The sequence below is a fragment of the Melanostigma gelatinosum genome (genome assembly GCF_949748355.1).
Source record: "Melanostigma gelatinosum genome assembly, chromosome: 9".
NCBI lineage: Eukaryota > Metazoa > Chordata > Actinopteri > Perciformes > Zoarcidae > Melanostigma > Melanostigma gelatinosum.
The window spans coordinates 17,777,057-17,800,513 of NC_136642.1; the positions used below are offsets into that span (position 1 = coordinate 17,777,057).

The 23,457-nt window shown below is 45.6% G+C and overlaps 2 protein-coding genes across 2 annotated transcripts; both read right to left on the reverse strand.

Moving 5' to 3' along the window:
- Window positions 1-929: 929 nt before the first annotated feature.
- On the reverse strand, window positions 930-12,869 carry mtcl3a (MTCL family member 3a). Its single transcript, XM_079274702.1, has 6 exons — window positions 12,600-12,869; window positions 7,550-7,843; window positions 5,494-6,045; window positions 5,130-5,209; window positions 3,159-5,007; window positions 930-2,245 (listed from the first exon to the last, which is right to left on the reverse strand). The coding sequence occupies exons 1-6, from the start codon at window positions 12,816-12,818 to the stop codon at window positions 2,018-2,020; spliced, it is 3,222 nt and encodes a 1,073-aa protein (XP_079130828.1). The 5' UTR covers window positions 12,819-12,869; the 3' UTR covers window positions 930-2,017.
- Window positions 12,631-20,997, reverse strand: mtcl3 (MTCL family member 3; the record flags this gene model as incomplete). Its single annotated transcript, XM_079274703.1, has 11 exons — window positions 12,631-12,767; window positions 15,922-16,244; window positions 16,375-16,504; window positions 16,606-17,146; window positions 17,334-17,400; window positions 17,874-18,033; window positions 18,282-18,601; window positions 18,931-19,002; window positions 19,448-19,606; window positions 19,724-19,948; window positions 20,221-20,997. The coding sequence occupies 10 exons, from the start codon at window positions 20,995-20,997 to the stop codon at window positions 16,134-16,136; spliced, it is 2,562 nt and encodes an 853-aa protein (XP_079130829.1). The 3' UTR covers window positions 12,631-12,767; window positions 15,922-16,133.
- Window positions 20,998-23,457: the final 2,460 nt, after the last annotated feature.

The window sequence follows — 23,457 nt, forward strand, 5'->3', positions numbered from 1 at the left end:
GGTCGCCCACAAAGGGCCGGTTCGTAAATGTAACTACTCGTAACATATTGTTAAATAACTGTCTCTGCATTTGATTGTTGTTTATTCAAGTGTAAAAATATTGTCCATGCAGTTACATAAATGTAAAAATATATTTAAGCACATTTCTGTTATTACAACCTTTTAATTTAGGGTTAATAAACCCACATTACTCTATCAAAGATCAAACTATTAAAGAAAATAGCAAAGACAAATATCAAACACAAGTTATTACAATAACTTTGTTCAATGCTTCAAATCTTTTCAAGGGTGCGTTTGCACAATCCGACATGAAGTATTTCATGTGTTTTAAAGTCACGTTTAAAGTAGTCTTCAATGTACTCACAATACATTTCAAATGTACAGTAACCAGCCAAAGAGCTGCTTCTATGACTGTGTTTAAGTATCTCATAATTTTGACTTTCAATCTCATAATTTAGACTTTCAATCTCATAATTTTGACTTTCAATCTCATAATTTTGACTTTCTATCTCAGAATTATGACTTTCTATCATAGTTATGACTTTCCATCGCATAACTTCGACTTTCTATCTCATAATTTCGACTATGGGGATATTTTTATTATCAAGTTTAACTCAAGTTTTTTTAATTCTTTTTTTTTTTTGCTGGCGGATTCGCGGGCCACATAAAATGACGTGGCGGGCCGGATTCGGCCCGCGGGCCGGGAGTTTGAGACCCCTGGTCTAAAAGGTTATTCAACTTCTTAAATATTACTTTCTAATAATGCTCCTTGCACAGCATGACAACGCCACATACAGTATTGTTCAAGTATGGTGCAACTGTAGGTATTTTGGTATGTGATGTGAAAAGAGAGGAGAAATATGTAAGTCCTTATGTTTATTACACAAAAAGAACAGCAAAGGTATCACCTTCATCATATGATTCACCACTTTCACCCACAAAACTGACTGTACTACTCAGCTGAGTAATGTCCTGATATGTGACCATTTAGAATTAGTAAAAGTAGAAAAAGGCCTTTTAATCTGTTTTACACAAGCATCGTTATTTATGTTAAGCACAAAAGCAGGCTCTCGTGAACGGTGTTTAACATACATTTTGATTGGAAAACATCAGCAATGGGTGGGACAGCAAAAATAAATGCTGTCACAAGCAATGTATTTCACTTTCAAATCAGGAAAATGCAGGAAAAAAAAAAACCAGCCTTTGGTAGAAAGTTATAAAAAAGGACCTCACGTTCACATTTTCGTGTTACTGTAATGAAAAATGTAAAGCCAGTCATGAATGTAAAGCAAAGTGTTTTAGTCACAGGCAAGGTACAGTCCAGGCACGTACTGTAGGACATATTCAAGAAGGCAGAAACTAACACGACTTAATTCAGCACACAGAGTGATGCCACGGGGAACTCTCTGCTCCACTGCCTTTATCTCTATCCATCAATCCATGATGCTGCATATTGTGTATGAAACATGATAGTTTGTGCAAAAGGTACACAAAACATGTTGCGCACAAAATACAGTACGTATTTAATTAAATTTTCTCTGGAAGTATTTGGATCATTTGAATATGACCAAGTATCAACTTTAAAGGTGTAAATGCAGTATATAGAACTAAGCAGTGAGCAGAAGGTCTGTTGGCAGATCTGCAAGGCTACACTAGTCCAGGCTAGAATCCAGACCAGAGTAAAGGACATCCATTCCGATGGTTGGCATGAATGAATGACGCGTTTTCGTTGTCCTCTGAGGCTATGCCTGGTTCATCAGGCGGGTTCATCGGCGCACACTGCTGAATAAGTGAAGCTGCTTCAGATCCTTTCCTTGCATCCTTGGTCAGTTAGTCTCTGCTGGATGCCACATACATCCTAAAAGGTGAGTTGGTGAACTAAAGCACTTCTGAGTCTATAGGAGTGGAGAAGCAGTCTGGGTGTGGTATGTACAATAGCAATGAAAAGGAACGTTCGGTGTTCAGAGGTTGTCGCTGAGGGCTTCTCGTTGGCTCAATCATACGGGGGAGGTGGAGGTCAAATGATGACAGTCTCCATGTGAAAGGCGTGCGAGTAGGTAAAAGAGGAACTGTGTTTCTGGAGGGCGAAGGATGGAGGCACAACAGGGGTGGTAGAGGGAGAGGAGGAGGAGGAGGAAGTGGGGGAGCGGCTGACCCATCGGGAGGGGAGGCGTCGGTTGGCTGGACGGGCAGGCCTGGAGAAGTTCTTCTGAGCTGAGGAGGAGACGGAGGTCACGTCGTTCTCCTGTGGAGAAACAAATGAATTACCATTTAGGATTATCACACCGTTCCATCAACATTTAAACTCACACACTCAAGATACTTTACATTTTGTCACGTGTTCCATCTGAAGTCTTCTTGACCCTGGAGGAAATAACAGGCATATTTCAAACAGGAACACGCTCATGTGGAAAGGTCACACAAGTAGATCCTATTCCTTTAAGTCGAGAGAAAAGCATCTGAAGTGGAATACCGTACTCGGTACAGCATTGCATTTTGGACAGTACTCCTCGGTTAAGGTTAAGCTAAAGCGGTGCCTCTAATTCAATTATTTTCATGAAGTCAAATGGGCTTGATAATCGCTCCCCCGATTTCTTTCCATTCATGACTTTAAAGCAGCGTGATCACTTCAGCTCTGCCAAGAACAGTTAGCCAGCTGGCTTCTTGCAGATACTTCTATAATTACTACACAAAGGCCAGAAAAACACTTCTACTACGAGGCCCCATGGAAGGACTGGAAGATGAAAGACAAGTATGTTGTTGAGGGTGCTAAATCTCCTGTGGCAAGTACTTTATATGCCACACCGCCAGTTCCTTTTGTCACGAGCCTTTAAGCAATAGAATGGCCCAGATTATAATGGAGGCTCTGGCCTGCTTCTGTCTCTTAGCACATACCAGAAATAAACAACATTCCCACCGGAGCCGTCCCCAGTCAAGGGCAATCGCTTCGTGTTTCAGAATGGAATGAGACAGAACGAAATGTGCGAGTTCACCCAGGTCTACTGGTGTAATTGGCCATGACCTAAAAAAAATGCATTTAACTCTTTTCATTCCAAAGTTTAACATCTGTACGGTGAATAGCACACCTGCAGAGCAGCAAGGCGGGTGCATACATGTGAAAGTGTGTATACAGACTGTATTGTTCAGACTCTACCCACCTGCACTGTTAGATGTACCTCTTTCACTCCCATGGGACTGTGGCTGCTGAACTGTGCATGTGTGGCGTGCTTCTGTGAGGAGCTTGAAGTCTGTGTGTGTCTCAGAGCGGGAGGTAAGGGCAGAGGGTCAATGTCCAGCATGTCCAGTTCTGTCATGTTCTCCTCCTGCCTGACACTGGCGTTGGGACTAGAATCCATCTCGTTGGGTTGGCTCTGGTTCTGGTGAGCCCGGGCTGCGCTCTCATAATTCTTCAGAATCCTCTCCACTGCCCCGTAGTTGGATCTGGATCCCTCGGGCCGTGGGTATGCAGCCAGAGTGAGGGCCTTCCAGGGATGGTCGTTCATCATTCGGGGCCCGGGTCTGGAGGAGTCCGACTGGGAAGGAAAAGCCGACGCATGCCGTAGCTGTGCCTGCTGCCCTGGCTGTGTCATCTGTCTTTGTTTGTTCTCAGCAGACGGCTGCTGGAGTGAGACACCAACTGACTTCGCTCCGTGGGGATTCTCATTCTCGGAGCTGGAACCATCCACACTCTGACCTGGCTGGGTATTTGCAGGCAAGACAGGCTCAGAAAACAGAGCCTCTGTGGCCGCTCTGTGTTGTGCTTTGCTGGAAGGACCGCATGCTGTTTGAACTCTGTGCTTGACCTCCCAATGGTGCGTTGTCGCCACGCTGTGTCCAAGCCTTGTCTGCTCAGATGAAAGGTCAGAAGGGATTCCTTGCTTCATTCTTACCCCTTGGCCTTCAGCACCACATCTCATTCGCCTTGATTGGACCTCGGGGTTCTGAATTGTTGACTTTGAGGTGGAAAGAGACAACGCGATTTCAGGATGCACACCCATGACGCTAGTGGTGACATCAGTACAAAGTGGCTGAAATGTTGTCTCCCCGGGAGGTAATATCTCATCTGATGCACAAGTTGGAGAACCCACAGAGCAGGCATCTGTAACTGTAAAACTGTCTCGTCCCTCTACGCCTCTACGGCCCATCTCAGCCTGAAACAAAGTTCTGTTGAACTCAGCTGTTTTTTGTTCCAGCATTATGTTTCTTTTGGAGCCGTGGAGGTTGGGGCCAGCAGGTGGTATTTCAAGAGAGGACAAGAGCAAATCTAAAGGTAATTCTCTGACAATCTGAGGTATTTGTAGCTCAGGGCTTTTTAGGCTCCCAACACCAGGGCAGTAATCTGAGCGCAAGTTCTTGCCAGCAGTCAAAATGTTGACTTCAGAGAAGCTTTTCTGGACAGTCCCGTATGTCGACAGCTTACTGCTTGTGAACTTGCTTGCGTCACAGGACCAGCGATTGTGGCAGCAGCCCTGATTAATACATTCAGATTTAGCCGGTACGGGGCTTGATGCTACAACACCGTCTATCAAAACTTTTCCTTCATTTTCCTCGAGCATAGCCTCAAACTTCCTCACAATAGATGGGCTGCTACATTTTCTGTCAACTAGAACACAGGGACTATGGCACTTCCTCACTGTCATCATGGGGGATTCTGGGATGTAAAGTTCTGTGTCAGGAAAAGTGGGGGAGCTCAGATTCCAGGAGGAGGTGCGGGGAGGGACGGCTGGACATTCTGTATCAATCTCTGAGAGTAATCCAGAGCTTTCCTTTGCTTCTCCGTGGCTTTCTGGATCAGCAGTGTTTGCTATCCAGGATTTGCTTGGCCCTCTGTCTGCCCTCCAGGTGTTTTCTGGTGACGAGGTGATCCAGTGTTCCCTCTCCAAGGCCCGGAGGTCATCGTAAATCTGACTGAGGTCGCAGGGAGCTTCATCGACCTCCAGCCGGGTTTTATCACGGCCGAACAACATCTCGCTCTCCTCAGGGAGGCGCAGGGATTCAGATCGATTCCTGAAGAGAATGAAACAGTGAAATGCATTTACCCTTGTTGTATGAAGACATAACAGGTACTGTGATTATCATAGTTCCGTGTTGACGCCAGGAAGTTAACATCGTAAAAGGGATTTATTTACCTCTTATCCCCACTCTTCCTTCTGATCTCGTCCTGGTAGCTGCAAAGCTCCTCGCTTACACGGGCGATCTCCTTCAGAGCCTGAGACACAAAGATGGGGAGACAGAGATACAATGAGACATGCTGGATACGATGTATTGTTGAAAAACTAAAACAAACAAAAACTAAAACTTAAAGCTGAGGATGTGGTAGATAAGGAGGATCATCTATTCAAAGAAACAAAGGAATGACAGAGAGGAGAATACAGGAACACCGATGATCAAACAAGTTTGTGTCAGCAGAGCAAAAAGCAAAGACAAGGAATGACGACAACACCGATATGTCTAAACTGAGTATAAATATAATGTTTCCTTTGAATCACTCACAGCATTGAGAGCAGTGGTGTTCCTCTTCTTGTCGCTGCCGTAGCTCAGCTCTGCCCATAGAGGCTTTTCTTCAGGATGAACATGGATATTGTTTTCATTACTGTTTGAGAGATTTTTCTGTGGCACTCTACATCCAGGCGCTCCATGAAACACAGCCTCCAGCTCGATTGTATCCGCAGCTTGCTTGCCATCGGTGGCTGAGTCTTGCTGCCAAGTGCCTCTAGAACTGAACCCATCCACCAGCTCAGGTTGTGAATGAGTGAACTGACCCCCAATATCATATCCAAAGAGGCTGTCTGCTTGGAAGCAGCTGGAGTGGTGGCCATCTCTGCCAACACAATCCCTGCCACTGAGGTCTCTGTTGTGACCAAAGCCAGGTAAAGGTGGATGTCTGCTTGGTTCTGACTGACTGCTGCTGTTGAGCGGCTCGTTGTCACTGAGCAGACTGGAGCCGGAGGTGGTTGAGCGAATGCTGAGCCTGTGCACATCATCGCTGTCGTCCTGCCTCCCACTGCCCTGCACTTCTCGCTTGGTTCTCCCGTCACAGTACAGCTAGAAATAGGAAGAAGAACAGAGGTCATCATTTTTTTCACCGATACTGGACCTATGTGGAATGGAACATTGTACTTTTGTAATTGAAAGTGTATTCTTTTAAGATGAATTTCAACATTTGATTTTGCAAATATTGAGCATGAACAATATAACACGAAACAAATCAACAATTATGTCATTCAGAAACACATTTTATCAAACGATACTATTCTTTTATATTATCTATTCGATCAAAAATGTACACCTAAGTCAGTGTATGGCATATATTTTGACTCTACTCTCAGTGAATGCATATGACAGCATAGAGGATGGCATATGATTATACTAACAGTACAATACTGCATCTGCACACAGTCCCTCACAAACTAATTTGGGGCGATGTGAAGTCGAGACAGCATAGCAACGAATCTTGTGACATTTTTAGACCGCAGAGGATTAAAAAAAAACATTCAAAGAATTCTTTCAAATTAAATGGGATAACCTCTGGCCTCCTCCAGTGGAATCCCAAAATAGTAACTGTTGCATGTTGACTGGGCTCCCTTCCCATCACGCAATGTCTAGATGGGACGACTGCCCTTTAGCTTTATTCCTCGGCTGCTTTGCTCTCTCATTTTCTGGTCTCGGACAGGCAAATGAGAGAGCCACATGTTCTTTTCTTAGCAAGCTGTTCCCGTGCTTTAGGACTCTCTCCAGCTACTTTTGTGTGGCTTCCATTCAAAACACTAATCTGCTCCTCTGGGCATGTCAGATTTGGACTCTGGCTTTGTCACCTACACTATCTCATTCTTTACCTTTGTCCCTCTCTTTGGGCCATTCATTTGCTTGAATTCCCTCTTTGACCAGTCTTATCAAGTTATACTTTCTTGATTAATTATTCCCATCCAACTCCACCATTCAACTTTTATATTAGGGCAGCAGCTAACAAGTCATCTCCCTCTAAAATAAATCTGCTGAATACATGGTTGATTGTTTGGTTTATCACATCATGGGAAATGTGTATAACAAGCAATTTGAAGACTTCTCCTTGAGCTTCAGCAACTTGTTTTGTCAAAACATCCAAGAGATATTTACTGTCATGTAAGACAGGAAGGTTTATTATCATGTTGCTTCTCGGTTTACATCACTCCAGGTCACGGCTTGCTCAATCACTGCCTCTGTCTAATTACACAGCGATATCAGAGAAATAGCAGAGCCCTCGCACTCCTCCTTCCACTCCTTCCTTTCCTCAAACCCTGCAGCTGCACTGATCGGGGATATTGTTTTGACAGTGTTGATGGTGAACAGGATGTGTAGGAGGGAAGCGTTACACACTGTAGGCCGCTCATTGCATAGGAAGCCACATGCATGCACAAGTCTCATAAGTTGGGAATTGGCATTACATACATGACTTTCATGTATTCATGACTTACTTTTACCTAAATCCAACTGTAACTCAAAATCAAATAAATGAAACCAAGACAAAACGCAGGAATATTATCATTCAGACACACTCGGAGCACCTTACCACTTCTATTTTCCTCTGCATATCCTTCAGCTGGCAATCCCATTCCCTCCTCTCCACGTCAAACCTCTCCAGCAGCTCTGCTTTCTCTCTTAACCAGTCCCTCTCATTGTGCTCCAGGCGGCAGCGCAGGTCCATGGCCGTCGAATGCGTGTCCGCCAGCAGCCTCCGCTGCTCTTCCCTCTCTCGGCGGAGTGTGGATGTCTCGCCGTGCTGTCTCCGTGACGCCACAGAGCCGGGACCTGCTGCTGACTGGACCCCACCGCTGATAAACCCAGCACCCTCTCTATCCTCCAACTGAAGAGAAGGAAACAGAGTGCAGAGGGCACAGAGGAGGAGAGAGAAAAAGCAGCAGGGAGATAGATGGAAGGGGAAAGAGTGGGAGAGACGGTGGAGAAAAAAAAGTCAGTGGTGATAAGCCAGATGAAGAGACAAGCAAGGCATGAGTGAAAGGATTTGTTAAAAGTGGAATTAAGAGAATGCAGGAGTGGCAGGAAGAGAAGGCGGAGGATGTGGGGGGATAATGCACCATGGGGACGAGTGTGAGTGGGTTCAGAGGATGGAAGAGGGAGAAAAGAGAGAGGATTGAAAGATGAAAATATCCTGTAAGAACTCACACAGAGGGCTCCTGGGTTCAGGGTTCAAGTCTCTTTTCTATGGCGCTTCCCTTACACAGGATGCAGTGCAGGATGTGGCAGAATCATGCACAGAAAAATGCTCTATGTCTCCAAAGGATGCATGTGGCCTCAGTCAAATGATATTCATACAAAGAGGATCTCTCAACACAAACTAAACAGAACTCCTGATTCCTTTCAACAAATTACAAAAATGCCAATTTTATTAGGTTTAATTGGACAATTTTGTTTCAATGAGAATATAACCGAATGGAATATGGGCTTTTCCCCTGAGAATGTCACTGTGTTGCAGCCAAAACCTGAAGTCAAAAGATGTGTACCTAGATGAGATAATGGTGTTAGGAAAACTAATCCGAAATGTCCTCCACCAATGAGATAACACAAGGAAATGATCTGATTGAGAGGCTTTCCCTTTTTAAAGTATTTAACAATACGGGTGTGTTTCAGTACATAGATCTGTGCTTCTTGTGGTGAATATGTGCATTTTTGTTGGCTTTGGAACTGGAAAGAGCCCAAGATAACGCCTGTACATGAGCATACACGTGCATGTCAATGTCGTGTGTGTGTGTTAGAAAGAGGGAGAGAATGCATACGAGCATGCCGGAGTGTGTTATTTAAGTGTTCAGTCACAGACAGCCACCAGAGCCTTCATACAAGCCTGGGTCATGGTGCTATTTCTGCCTGTGGCCTGGGGTCATGAAATTATGGAGTAGAAAAACATGTCAACCCCTTTTCTGTCTGCCTCTGGCTCTTTTCTCCACAATTACAGACGGATGCTGATGGGTGCTGTCCACAGTCCATTCAAACATCCAAATGTAAACAAATAGTGAAAGTGCATAAATAAGAGGGTTGGAGTCAGAGCTGAAACGGTCTTCTTAAAAAGAAACCTCTGGAGGCCCTTTACATGCAAACAGGGACATAGTTCAACATCATTACACCCAGCTCAGGGAAAAAACACACCCATGCAAGCACACGTCTTTCTCAAGGAGCCAACTCTTGATACTCTTGGGCACCCTGTCTGTCGCTGTATGGAAAAGGGGATATAAAGGTAACCGTGTCACCACGGTGACCCACTATAAATAGCGGACACACAGCCTTGTACAATGTCACATTCCGAGGGGAGGTGGGGAGACGAGGTAAAAGGAGGAGGGGGGAGTTGGCCGCTGAGGCAGAATGAGATGTCTCCTATAGCTGCCAGCGGCATTCATAAATCAGTGGCGTGCGGAGAAATATGCAGGGAAATAGCCGCCCGAAGACCACTGCCTTGGATGCGTACTTGGTATTTGGTGGTAGGAGTGCCCAAAAAAAGATTTGGAAACAACAAACAACAGTTACATTCACAGCCAGAGCCCGCTGGGGAGAAAGGTGTGTAATTAAAATCTCAAGAATAGAACAAGCATGCAACTGCTCATAAGCTACAACTGTGTTGATGCGTAATTATTTGCAATTTGAGCGTAGAAGAATTTCTGGTATAGCAAATAAATGACAACTAAGCCAAATTCAAAATGATATCATGATTTGGCTGAAGTGTTTGCAGCTACAGAGCTTCAGTTTCTTGACCAATCAGATGACCAACAAAAGGGACCAAAACTAGCTGCTAACCACAGCTAACAATATGTAAACATATGTCAAATGTGGACATTTTATGCATAAAACTTCAATCATGAAGCAATTATGTAGCACTTAAGTCCGTGGAGTTAAGCAGACTCTCACAGATAAGGACATCTTCAAAATTCAAACTTACTGGACCCAGGTCCCTATGTAGCCGCCACTTGTTCCATACACTAACTTTAGGTGTCCATAATACACTTGGCTGCTTGGATAATCCTCCACAGTATTCCTCTGACACTCCTTCTACAGTCACTTTTCAAATCTGTTCTGGATTGTTATTGGTGTGATCAGTATCAGCATTCAAACCATTACCTTCTACATCCTCAACACCCTCCATCTGAGCCAACGATGGGATCTTCCCTGCACTGACACAGTGAAGCCAATGTGAGGAAAACCACAGGAGTTTGTCACTCATGCTGAAATTGTTCACATTTACTTCAAAGGGACATTAAGTCACACCCATGTTGCTCTACTGACCTCTACTGATGCTCCTTGCATTGATTTCCATGCATTCTAGCCTATTTCTGAGTCGCCCACATGTGATTTGCTCAGCAATTTATAAAACAAAAGTGAAATGATTACCAGCTACACATTTTTGTGTTCTGTCTAAATATAGCAAGCGAATTACATGGATTACAGAAAATATGATGTCACCAACCTCGTCTATCAGCTGCATAACATTTAAACCTGCTGTCTTGAACTAAAAGCAGACCAATCTATGTTCATAGACCTGTTACAAGTTCACTCTGTACTTCCCCATTAGGGATACAAGCCAGTTAAAGGTCTGTGAAGTCTGTAAATGAGTCATTTGATTTGTAAGCTGTGACTGATTTCAGAGAACTTGTCTTGAACCTGATGAGCAAGATTAGCACTTGGTAAACACGTACCCAAAACTATAAACTGTGGCAGGATGTGGCATCAAGACAAAACAACTTTTACAATGGAGCTAACCCCGCCCAGCATGGCTTCACTCCAACACACATTTCCCCTTGGTCTGTTTGTGCAATGAGTATAGAAATGGCTGCATGTGTGTGTGTGTGTGTGTGTGTGTGTGTGTGTGCGCATGATCCATTCAAAATGTTTGTACACTTTGGATGTTCACACACACACACACATACAGTAAAACACACAAGATACTTCCATGTGCACTTTGCCAATATATAGAAGAAACAAAACATCAATGCATCTTCAGAGTGTCAAAGCTCTCAGAAGCAGCAACTCAACTGCCTCAAATAAAGATTCCTCACATGCACATCAGCATCTTAATATATAACATCAATGTGTGTGTGTGTGTGTGTGTGTGTGTGTGTGTGTGTGTGTGTGTGTGTGTGTGTGTGTGTGTGTGTGTGTGTGTGTGTGTGTGTGTGTGTGGCATCATGGCATAACCTCCTGCAATAGATTAGGCCTTTTCTCCCACAGCCACAATGGGCTTTACAAAAGCAAAACAGAACAGTAAAAGTCTGTTTTTATAAGGCTCTCTGTCAACCACACTGTGAGAAGGCACCGAGCCAGCAGGACAAAGAGAAGAGCTGAACAGTAACCTTGTGCCATCTACTCACACAGAGGGAATGACATTATGGCGGTTAAACCATCTGTGCTGGGAAAACCATTTTACTGTGTTGCATTCCTGTGTCATCGTGTCAGCAGTGGTCTTTTCCAACTTTTCTAAAGTATCATTGCGCCACCTTGTTAGTTTCCAGCACCACGTTTCTGTGCTTCATGGCTTCACGATGGTTCGATTTTTCTTGTAGCTTCTGAGGACGAAGGACTTGCTCTGTGTAACGGGTGAATGCGTGGCCAATCAGTTTGAAGTCTTTGATGGGAATCATATTGGGTTGAACTATCACAGAAAACGAGACACGTGACGAGTACCGAGACACACAAGTCAGCAGACAGAGAAATCTAACTCTGCACAAACTTCCCAGAATCAAAAGCAACCAAATTAATCTATCTTCTGATACAACCAGAAAATAAGCCAAATCCCCAAAGCCACATTGCTTTGAAGAATAGCCATGCATGGTCCTTCGAGTGCTCCTGACACAGCGTAGCACTGGTATGCAAACTTAACTCTAAGCTATTTTCTGGTCATTTAAAGAAACACTTCACAGTAGCTGTCCAAGGCAACAAAAACGTATATTATCTACTTAGAGTTAGCTGTTAAAAAGCCAAGTTGGGTGTCTGTGTCTGGCTGAGCGAGGATAACGTCCGTCTCCTCACTGCAAATCTTTTTGTCTGAACTGAGGCTTAAGTTGGATGGATGCCAGGGGACCGATCACCCTGCCATGTGATGTGGGGTGCCACAGGGTCGTATCCTGGGGCCTAATTTATTTTAATTATAAAGGACTTAAAAGCAGCCAGGTTTGTCTTCATTATACTTTATAATGCCAAACAACTTATTTTCAAGAAATATATGAGCGCATCTCTGGTAAACACAATATTTAAAGTCGTGCTCGTGTGCGATTCTTTGTGGAGAAACTCAGTTGTACAAATCTGACGATTTAGTCAACGAATCATCAATGTGGGTGGCAAATGTGGCAATCCCAATTTACACCAACCTGGAGACGAGTATACCGAATAGTTCGTCACACGCAGACATATGACGATACACAAATATATTAACACAAGAAACAATGTAGATAAGAATTTAAATAAAGCATTCTTTGCGTGCAGTAATGCATACATCGCTCTAACACACACACACAAACAGTCTGCAATGACTAAGTATTTGTGTGCAGATGCTTTTGAAAACAGTCTTAAACCCCCAAAATAACACTCACAAATCACAGTCATCATCATCCCCGAGTTACCTGCGCAATCCTGCATTTGAGCTCGGCCTTCCCCAGCTCCCAGGCACATCTGTCTCTGGTGTACTGCAGCTGGAGCTCACTCCTCTTCTCCTCCTCTCTCTTCACCTCCACCTGCACTTCCTCCAAAACTGTCTTCAGTTCCAGCAGAATCCTCCGGTTCTCCCCTCCCTGCATGGAAACACAGTTTGCAGCAATCTTGTCAACCAAAGGAACAAGCATATTTGAAACTTACAGTAGGAACTGAGGAAATGAGAAGAAAATAAAAAACGGTACAGCTACTAAACTGACCCTGACTGGTGTATCACATTTTAAATTTGACGCCCTGAAGAATATTCTGGGAATATAAGGTATGAAACCACAAAACACAAGAAATTCACCGACTTCAAATTAGGCATCATTGACAAACTGCAACTTGCCATTCAATACTGCTCCAGAAAAAAGAATGCATGTGTACCACACACGCACTAGGCACACACAGAAGTATATTTAGCTTTCAAAAGGTGTAAATATATCCAATCACTTGTATGTCAGCTACTTCTCTCAACAATGACTCCTTCTCGCGCATCCATTCATCCTTATCCTGAACGTGTCGCTTTTTCAAATCCTCAAATTTCTTTTTCAGCCGCGTGTGTTGTGTTTGCTGCTGCTGCTGGGGTTCGGGCCCCGGCCACATTTGTCCCCTGCGTATCTCAAGCTGTGTCCCTGCTCCACCTTCTCCTCCACCCGGCGGAGCGCCGAACTGAGACTCGTAGATGTGACTGAAGACGGTGGGCGGAGAGGAGATCCTCCTCGACGGGCTGCGACTCTTCCCCCTGCCTCTATCCGCCCTCTCCATCCCGGAGCATGGCACGAACTCCCATCCCTGAGACGGGACGTAGCCCCCACCAGCTCCGCCCCCACCAGCGTGCAGCCCCGAGCCGTTCATTAACGCGCTCCACATTTCTCCAGCGCGTTAAAATTAAACATTTAAAAAACAACTTTAAAAACGCAAAGTATCCATTCCGGCCGTGTAAAGCACGAGGTGAAATAATGTCTGATAAAGTTCAGCAGACAATGCCATCTCCCAACTTTTTTTCAGTTGGTGCGACCGGTCGTGTGCGTAAAAGCGCCAATTATCCGAACGCGGCCAAATCTCCCGTGTGCCGCACAGCAGCGCTCCGGGCAGCAGTCACTGCTCATACAGGCGACGGGACTGGACGCTTTGGTCCTCTCCATGTCCTCACAGAGACAAGGTCAAGCAGTTATTAGTTTGTCCCCACTGCGTTCTGTTATTTTGTTGTCATCTTTTATCTCACAGACTTCCTCGCTGCGCTGTTTTCCCGTTTACATTTTCAAATCTCGTTTCTTTGCCCCCGCACGGAGCTGCGGGCGACAGTCCAGCGCTGGCAAAAGACAGACAACCAATAGCCCCTCCCAAAAATATCACGGGGCGCACTGATGTAAGAGCGGCGGAGTATTTTTACCCGCTGTAGCCAGGAGTTTATTTTCCGATCGAGCCAGCGAGCTGGAAGCAGCAGCAGAGGAGCGTCCATGATTAGTCAACACCGGATCGCTCCAATTGCGTCGCAGGATACCACCTTGCGCTGTATCCATGGCAACAAAACCATTTGCCTCGTGATAGACTTGTTGATAAGTAAACCAAAAACAGCATCGTGCTACGCTAACCGCAACAAACCACCTAAGGTAGGACCTGAGGGCCTGTGTTACACGTCACTTGCTCCTGCAAAACACGCGGTTTCGTGCCTTACCTTTACCGTACAAAAAGAGTTGGCCCACCTTTCCTCTTTCCTCATCCGTTGCAGGAGTACTCACACCCTTCTGCCATTTCTCGTCTGCGAATTTAGCATGAGGGGGATGACTATCACGAGGAGAGAGACGAGGGGTGGGATTACATTCATATTGATAGAAGAGATAACACAAGAGGGCTTTCTAACCACTATGGGCCCACAGTCGCCTGTCTGTATTCGTTTAGTTACTCGCGACAACGCTTTAACAGCAAGGCGCGAGTCAGTTTGTCCACATAAAACTGCCGCTCGAGCGCCAAAACAAACTTAAAACGATCTTCCAGCTGAAGCCATGCGAAGCACGTGCCATTTGGATGAAGATCCCCTTACCTCTTCCTTAAGGCCTAATGTTGCAATGAATGTCCTTAAAAAACAGCCACGAGAGCCAACATTTCCGCCAACGAGGTAGTCTGGTCTGGAATGCAGTGGCTGAGTTAAAAACAACTGGAGAGCGACAGCCTTTAGCTCAAACGATGCTTTCATTAACGGGAATAATAATCCTCCTCCTCTCTCTCGCGCTCTCTCTCTCTCTCTCTCGTTTCCCCTATGTCTCTCTCCCCCTCTCTCTCCACAGCTGGCCCTAATACGTGACGTAAAACATCCCACCGCTGGGATGAAAGAAGTGAACCGGTTCCGCCCCCGTCCTGGTGGTCAGGTCCTTTGGTTTTTTCAGATCATTTCTGCCTTGCTTTTCCAGACCAACCCAAAGGGCATTTTTACACAATTCATATTCCCCATGGACGTTTGGGTGATTTTAGTGACGTATTATCATGACTCAGACAGTTTAGAAGGTCTTGAAAGAGACATAAGCCTGACGTTTGCTTCAATAGATGGTGTGTGAGTGAATGTTTGTCAGTGTTATGATTGAGAGAGTGCACTTGTGTGTGTGTGTGTGTGTGTGTGTGTGTGTGTGTGTGTGTGTGTGTGTGTGTGTGTGTGTGTGTGTGTGTGTGTGTGTGTGTGTGTGTGTGTGTGTGTGCGCGCGCATTGTTTTAACAGTCATAACACAAACCTCGGTATTTACAATGTGCTGCTCATAAACCAGATTATTGCTGCGGTCATGTGAAACCCTCATAAATACACATTTGCAGCAGTAACGATTCAAGCATAGGTTGTGTAACACAAATAGGATGACCTTTTGGCTCAACAGAGCCATACAAAATAAAAAAAAGACACTCGATAAAATGGAAAAAGTCATGTTTCACCACAACACAACATTTAAAATCTAATATAAGGCCCTGCACACTCACACAGGTGTTTTCAGTTATTGTGGCTGATAGGACCTTTACTCAGGTTGAAATTGGACAGAGCTATGCGATGAATTAATTAATAACGTCCCCACTTGTATTAATAAGACTGAAAATAGTGTCAACTAAGTAAGACAGTTGTCAATCAAGCATAGTCGGTACACGCCCAGACAGTCCGGATAAGTGTCAACTTAGGCAGAGTAAGTGAAGACAACTGTGTGAGTACAGAACTCAGATTGTCAGGAAAGAAATCTCATTACTCACAGCCAGAGAGTTTAAGGGCATACTCACCTAACGGTACACTGTCGCTCCACGGTGTTTGGTCCCCAATAAATGTTGAAAGCATCCGAGTAGATGAGTGGCTTGGATCGCACATGGAAAATGATAATGTCCTGTACCTTGAGTGGCCTTGTGTGACGTGTTCAAAATAACAGAATTGAAATAAATGAATAAGTACAAAAGAAATAATGAAAATGTACACAATATGATATCGAGGGTGTGCTTTACAGAACAAAAAACAGGGTGAAAAGGAATACCAATTTACAAATGGTGGCATACGAGAGTGAGGAAAACAGAACAAGAATGAGGATCAGCAAAATAATGGGCTGAAACATCTGGATGTGTGATGGTTAAATGAAATGTTGGGGGGCAGAGGCAGATTGACACGTAAGAAACGAGCATATTAGAGAACACATGAACTGCAGTCATTAAAGTCAATCATTTTATGTGTTTGCATCAACTTACAGACAGTGGCTCCTCTGCCTGTTTATCCTCCTGTTTGGGGACATCCAGCCGGTCTATGAAGCTCTGCAACTCCTTCCTGAAGGCCTTCATCTGGGCGGTGATCCGATACAGCAGCTCATGCTCTCTGATCCTGGGGAGCACAAGAGTGTGTTTGGACTTGAAATGTCGCTTGGAATTCTGTAGGGTGAGGAGGAAATACTGCGTGGAGCCGAACCACTTTGTGTTTATTACCTGCCACCTTCCTCGTCCTCATCCAGCCTGGCAAAGAGCTCCCCGTTGGTGGCGTACACTCGGGCCTCGGCGATGACAGTGCCGGTGTCAGTGATGAGCCTGTCGATGGTCCGAACCAGCCTCTCCGCCTCGATGCGGATGTCTATCATCTGCTGCCGGTCCTTCAGGCTTCTGGCTAAAAAACGACTCTCTACAGGTGAGTAAAGGGAACGTGTCGGGGTGAGGCAGCGGATGTTCCTCACCTCGTCCGGGTCACTCTCCCCTCCAATAGGGCCCTCGCGCTTGCGCGGGGGAGGGAGGAGGCGGGGCGAGGCCGCCGAGGGCGTGTCGTCGTCCCGTCCCCCGTCGCTCTCTGCGTCACTGTCTCGGGGGCTGCTGCGGATGCCCAGGTGGGATGCCAGGTCGTAGCGCTGCATGTTGGAGAGCAGCACGCGGTTCTCGTACTGGAGCTGCATGACTTTGCCACTCAGTTCATTTATCTGCAGACGTGCGGCTTTCAGCTCCTCCTGGACGGCCTCCAGTTTAGCGGAGTCGGCTCCTCCTGGGGGTGAAACGATGAAAAGTGGAGCACCTCTGCAAATGAGACTGAAAGCGTGCAGCTCCATGGAGGCCTTGTGAACACACATTTTTCATCATCATCAAGCTAAAAACAAATAAGAGATATGGCTTGCTCTGCAGTGCAGCTGCTTTGTCTCCTGCAATATTGACTTCATGAAAGACAAACAAACCTCCATGTCTCGATCCTGCTTCATGGGATCCTGCCTTGTATTTCAGTTTGTTGAGTTCATTCGTCACCTAAAGATGAAACTGAATGTTATTCCCATGCGTATTCAGTGCTGCAAGTATTGCTTCACACATTTTAAATATCTTATGTATGAGGCTTAGTTAACAGAAGTCATTGAAGATGATACCAATAATAGCACCACATACACAAGGAAATGGGAGACACTTTACATCTTTCATTGCTGAAATCAAAACAGCAGTAAGTTGCCAAGTAATATCAGAAAACATTTATATTTTATATTGTTAAGGTCTGTTGCCATTTTGATAGAAATATTTAAGAGTTCACGATGCTTAACAACGCTTCAAATAGAGAGTGAACAGATAGCAGTCTCAGACAGAGAAACTAAAGAGGAGCATTTCCATACAAGTTGTGAAATTGTTACAATATCGTCACACTGTAGTTTAGTCCTTTGATCTTACAGCAACAATACAGTGGAACTGTTGAGCAAATTGGCCCTTTTTGGAGCACAGTCTAAACCATCTACCTTTTTGTTCTCTTCCTCCACATCTGCTAAATTCCTGCGGAGAAGCTCTGCCTCGTCCTCCACCAGCTGAAGCTGCTGCCTCAGCTCTGACAGGACCTCGCCCTGCTCTCTGCAGTGTTGACCTCCAATACCAGAGCTGTCCACTCCTGCTGCCGCCAGACTAGGAGAGGAAAGGCGCATTGACAAATGTGACATTTAATTTACAGCACCCTCTTTTCAACAACGGTTTCACTATACTGTCTGGTTAAACCATGAGCTATATTTTCATTGTCCGAAATTACGGATTACCTGAATTGTCCCCAATATGGGTATATTATGCTTTTCCTCTCCATTACAGCTATCACTGCATTTCATCCGGTCTTTCCTTCTGTTTCAATAATCAAAAACTGATGAATGAAAGCAAAGTACCTGTCCTCCCTCATGTTATCCAGTTCAGCCTTCAGCCCCCTGTTCTCCACCTCCAGCTCCACGATCTTCCTCCCCAGGATGTTCGCCTCCTCCTCCACCAGGCGCAAGCGGAGTTTCAGCTCCGATTCGCGGGTGGTGGGTGGCCCTCCTGCCTCCCCTTTAGGCAGAGGGCTGTCCACGTCTCCGTAGAAGGAGCGGTACTTCTGCACCTCCTGATCCAGTCGATCCTTCTCCTTGTCAATCTTTGCCATTTTTCTCCTCATCAAGATGGCTTCCTCCTTGATAAAGGCCAGCTGGCATTTCAGATCCTCATTTTCCTCCTGCGGAGAGAGAAGAGAGGTGTGTCGAAGAAAATGCACTAGTTAGCTATGTAGCTACGTCTCTTGTACTTAATTAGTTTGGAACCGTGCATTTAAAAAAGAAAATCAATATTCCTGGGATCATTTTCATTGCCTCATATCGTAATGTTGTGGAAGTCGTGTTTCTCCTCATGTTACTTTCACTCAGTACAAATGAGGAGTCTGATGCCTAGTTGTGCATGTTACATTTTGTTTTAATTTGAAAATTGCATTGCAAAACAACCTCAGTATTAAAACACCTCCACTGAAGTTCAGGACTTTACGATCTAATATTGTAAATGCTGACTCACCTCGATGGGGGTCTGTGGTGTCTTTCTCTCTGCTTTCTGTCCATCCTTACTTCCTTTTCTTTTCAGTGAGAGCTGCAGGGAAACAGTGGTTACATCATCATCAGCAGCAGCAGCAGCTCTCTGTTTTCCTACTGAAGGCAGTGATATCATCCAACTCTTTTGGAGCAGTGAAGGCTCAGTTGGAAAGACAGGACTGTTTAAAGTCACCCTCGAGAACATTTGTGGTGAAATATTCTAATTGAAATCAGTGTGATCTTACAGGCTGGAAATAAAAAGACCACCAAAAAGAACTTGTTATTCATTGTCATGTTTGTAAGTATGAATGTGTATCGCACTAATCTTAAAAAGGAATTGGGACATAAATCTGGAATGCACCATTACTGCCATTAAAACACTTTATCTATCTTCAACCTGACCTTTCATACAGCAGGATAGAATTAGCATTACACATTTATAAGCACACAAAAACAAAAGGTAAAAAAACCACACACACAACACACTCCCATCAGCCCTTCACCTCTTTGGTTTTCTGCAGTTCATTATGGAGGACCTGCTTGGTGACCTCCACCTGTATCAGCTGCTGCCTCAGCTTCTCATTCTCGTCCTCGGTCTTTGTCCTCTTCTCCTCCACATTCTCCAGCTCGTGGTGCAAGCGCACGGACACATCCTTCGCCACCTGAGAGAGGGACCCAGACAGATGACACAGAGACACAAGGAAAGAAGTTGTTGTTACTCGTGGTCCATATGATAGAACGTGCTCACAGAATGATGCTTATTAACCCGCCATACTCACCTTGAGGTCTTGCTCCAGACTTCTGAGCAGCTCTCCATCCACCTCGCCACTTTCTGCGAAGCGGTGCCTTTTCCTCTCGGCCTTCTTCAGTCGGTACTGAAGGATCCTGCAGTTCTTGTTGGCTCTCTCCAGCTCTCTGCGCATGTCCTGCAGCTGGCAGGCGTCTTCCTCATAAAAGGTGTCCCGCATCTCATCCATCTCTGCCCGCATCTCCTCGAGTTCCGCCTTGCAAAACACGGAGAGGGAAATGGAAAATGTGTCTCAAAATAAATAAATCGAACTTGCCCCTCCCCCCCCCCCCCCCCTCTAAAAAATAGAATTGGTCGGGCCCTTTTAAAAACATATTTGTAAAGAAAGACAAAGCATGCAGCTACGTACAGTAGTCGCTGTTCAACCTGCAAGCAAATCTTTCAACAGGTGCAACAATTGCGCACGCTAAAAATGACGACTTCTAAGCAACTATAAATTGGCAGACTTGTAAGGTATTAGCAATTTACCTTAAGATCGTCGTTTTCATCCTCCAGCTTCTCAATATCTTCTTGTAGCATCTGGTCTGGCTGTGGAGCCGGTTGTGGACAGTCTGGCTCGGGGGACAGCTCCGGCTCCGAGGCCGGCGGTGTCGCTGATTTCGTCTGCATCTTTGTCCCTTTCTTCCCCAGGCTCTTATTCAAATGAAACTGTATGAGCTCGGACTGCAAACATCCCTCCTTCCAGAAACCGGGCCCGCAGCCTATCGTGCTTTTGGAGCTCTTCTTGTTGCCGCTCGTCGTCGCCGCCGCCACCGCTGCGGCCTCCCCACCTCTCGAAGTTTTGCTCCTCAGTTTTGGGGATTTGGATGCGCAAGGCTGATCAGAGACGACGCGGTTCGGATCTGCTCTGGAGGGCGAGGAGGCATCGGGGACAAGGCGGGGGGAGTCTTCCGGTGTGTGGATGCCGCCTCTGTCCGCAGCCGCGGTCCTGCTCAGCGTCGGGCTTTCAGCACCGGCAGCCTGGACAGCAGCCGCGCCTTTGACGGCAGGAGCGCCTGTGGCCTGCCGCTCCCTGCCTGTGGAGACGGGAGAATGACCTCGGCTGTTTCTCCCTCCTCCTCCTCCTCCTCCTCCTCCTCCTCCTCCTCCTGTTCCTTGCTTTGGCGTGATGGGCTTTGACGAGATGCTGCCCTTCTGTGTAGCTTTAGATCCACCGTCTTTGAGCCCAGCCGGAGACGACGACCGCGGCTGCTTCCGGCTGCTATTGTCTGGCTGCCGCGGGGAGTCGGCAGAGGATGAGTTCATCGTGGTGTCAAAGGCTCAGCTCATCCTCAACAACATCCATCCCCTTCACCCGTATCCCCGCAGCTGGAAAAAAAACAATATACTTTTCAGACCCAAAGGCTACAAATGTGGATACGATTGCAGCGAAACAACACCCAATAAGAAAAGGTTATCCTCTACAGGTCGACTGAATAGTGCGAGTTCGTTACTTGGACTAGACTTAAAAAGCTAAATGTTAAATAAGATATTAAAAACAGGCATTCCAGAACGCATCCTTGTGGTTTAAAAAAAAAACATAAGCAGGTCTAATAGGACAGCGCCCCTACACGGTACGTGACCACCAGTGATTATGCAGCCGGCCGTTCAGCCCCTGTTTGATGAGATGAGTGGGAGATCAGCTGCAGCTCGGGCAATTAGAAAGTCATTTGCATCACGTGTGCTGCCTAAAGGGCAATAGGCGCGCGCGCGCGCGCGAGAGAGAGAGAGAGAGAGAGAGAGAGAGAGAGAGAGAGAGAGAGAGAGAGAGAGAGAGCAAAGATAAGGCAATGTCATTAGCTATTAAACCTTGAGCAGCAGCCAGCCAATTTTAATCGGCGCTGCCTGTTCAGTTGACAGAATTAAGGTTTTGAGTGGCCTCTGATCTGATCCTCCTCTGATCTGATCCTCAATCGACACAAAGGACACAAAGGACGGTCCTGCTACTTGATATTAGATGAGCCACATCCAGGCTTCCGGGACTTCTGCCGTTTCCCGTCAGCCACCATCCTACTCCTCATATCCAACATGCCCGATGACTCATTACTCAAATGGAATGTCAGCTATAAAAGTACCAGAAACACCGGACAGAGCGATTCTTTGACATGTTTCACAGTTATCACAATGAATGCCTTTTTTCTTTTGACTCTTTTGTTTTAAAAGCACCAACAAATCGACTACCTACCACACAATCTCTCACTCAGCGTTGATCCAATAAATAACAATAAATAAGTCGAAACAATGAAGTAATGGTATAGCTCCGTTTCCGTGTCTTCTACCCACAAACAACTGGGAGCAGCAACAGTAAATCAAGGAGGGCTGACAGTATAGAACATAACGTGGACCACGTTCAGACATTTGCCCTTCATACACATTACTGTTGACACATTCATCTAAAACACACATTTATGCTCAAAGAAATAAGATTATCACCTGGAAATCATGAACCAGATGAATTTCTTACCTTTCTCTGGGTGTTTTGTCGGGTGCTGAAGGGTATAGTGGTGATGGGGAGGCAGAAGGGATGCTGACTCGAGCGCCTCCCGACCACCAAGCAACCTGTTTCAATATTCATGACATTACATCATCGCTGGGAGGGCCGGGGCGGCACGGAAATAGAGCTGCACGCAGCAGGCTGCTCTCATTGGAAGAAGACATTATACTCTCTCTCTCTCTCCCTCTCCCTCTCTCTCTCTCCCTCTCTCTCTCCCAAAAGTGATTTGATGTGGCCACTTGGAACTACATTCACATTGCATTCAGTCATTTACCTTCAGTGTATGGATTTAAATTGACCACGAGGGAGACTGTGACTTTGGGTGGGCCTATAGCTTAATGTTGAGAAGGGATAAATCAGAAATGTCATTTGGAATTCTGCCTGCATTCATTTCTCCCAGAATTTATTTGAATCTGTGTTTGTGAGGAAACGGAAATGTGAAATGAGAGTGGATTTGGTTAGAAAACAGGTTCATGTGAGAGGTTTTCCAGTGGAAATGGTTCCTGAGGAGCATTTATCCTCTTTGGAAACAGTCCCAACTCTCATGGGTTCCTCATACACTCGAGGCATCTTCACTTTGATTGAATTATACCGCAGCGGGCCAGACCCATCTCACCAGACATTTAGAGTTTTAACTCTTGGCCCTGTGCCTACCAGATAAAGTAAACACACCCATCTGAAATGGCTCCTGGTCGTTGAACAATACACTGCAAAGGAGGCAGACTGGTGTTGCGTGCATCATCCCTGTGTAAGTATAATAACAAGTATAGGCCTAAGTTTGCAGGCAGTGTCAGGGATTGACGTGAAAGCTAGGATTTTCTCTGCTCTGAAAGTTTTATGGCATGGATTTTAGCTTCTGTCTTAATTGCCAGACAAGATGTTGTAAGGCCAATCAGCTAGTTTTGGCGAGGAATTGTAATCCATTTTCTCCGAATGGGATAACAGATGTTTGGGGTCTTGCACTCCCTTTCACAGTGACACACATTCACCACTTCCCCCGCCCTTCTGCCCCAGGACTATTCAATCATTTGCGTGCATTAAAGTGACAGATGTCTGCATCATGGAGGCTCCCACGTGCTAGACCTTTGGAGAGATTCTTTGTCTGGTGTAAAAAAACCAATGTTGCACTCATCCCATCACAGGAAAAGACTTGATATGAGACTGAATAACTTGTTAGGATGGATATTTTCTCCAGTAACAAATAGGCAGTTCACTCAACAATTCTTGCCACT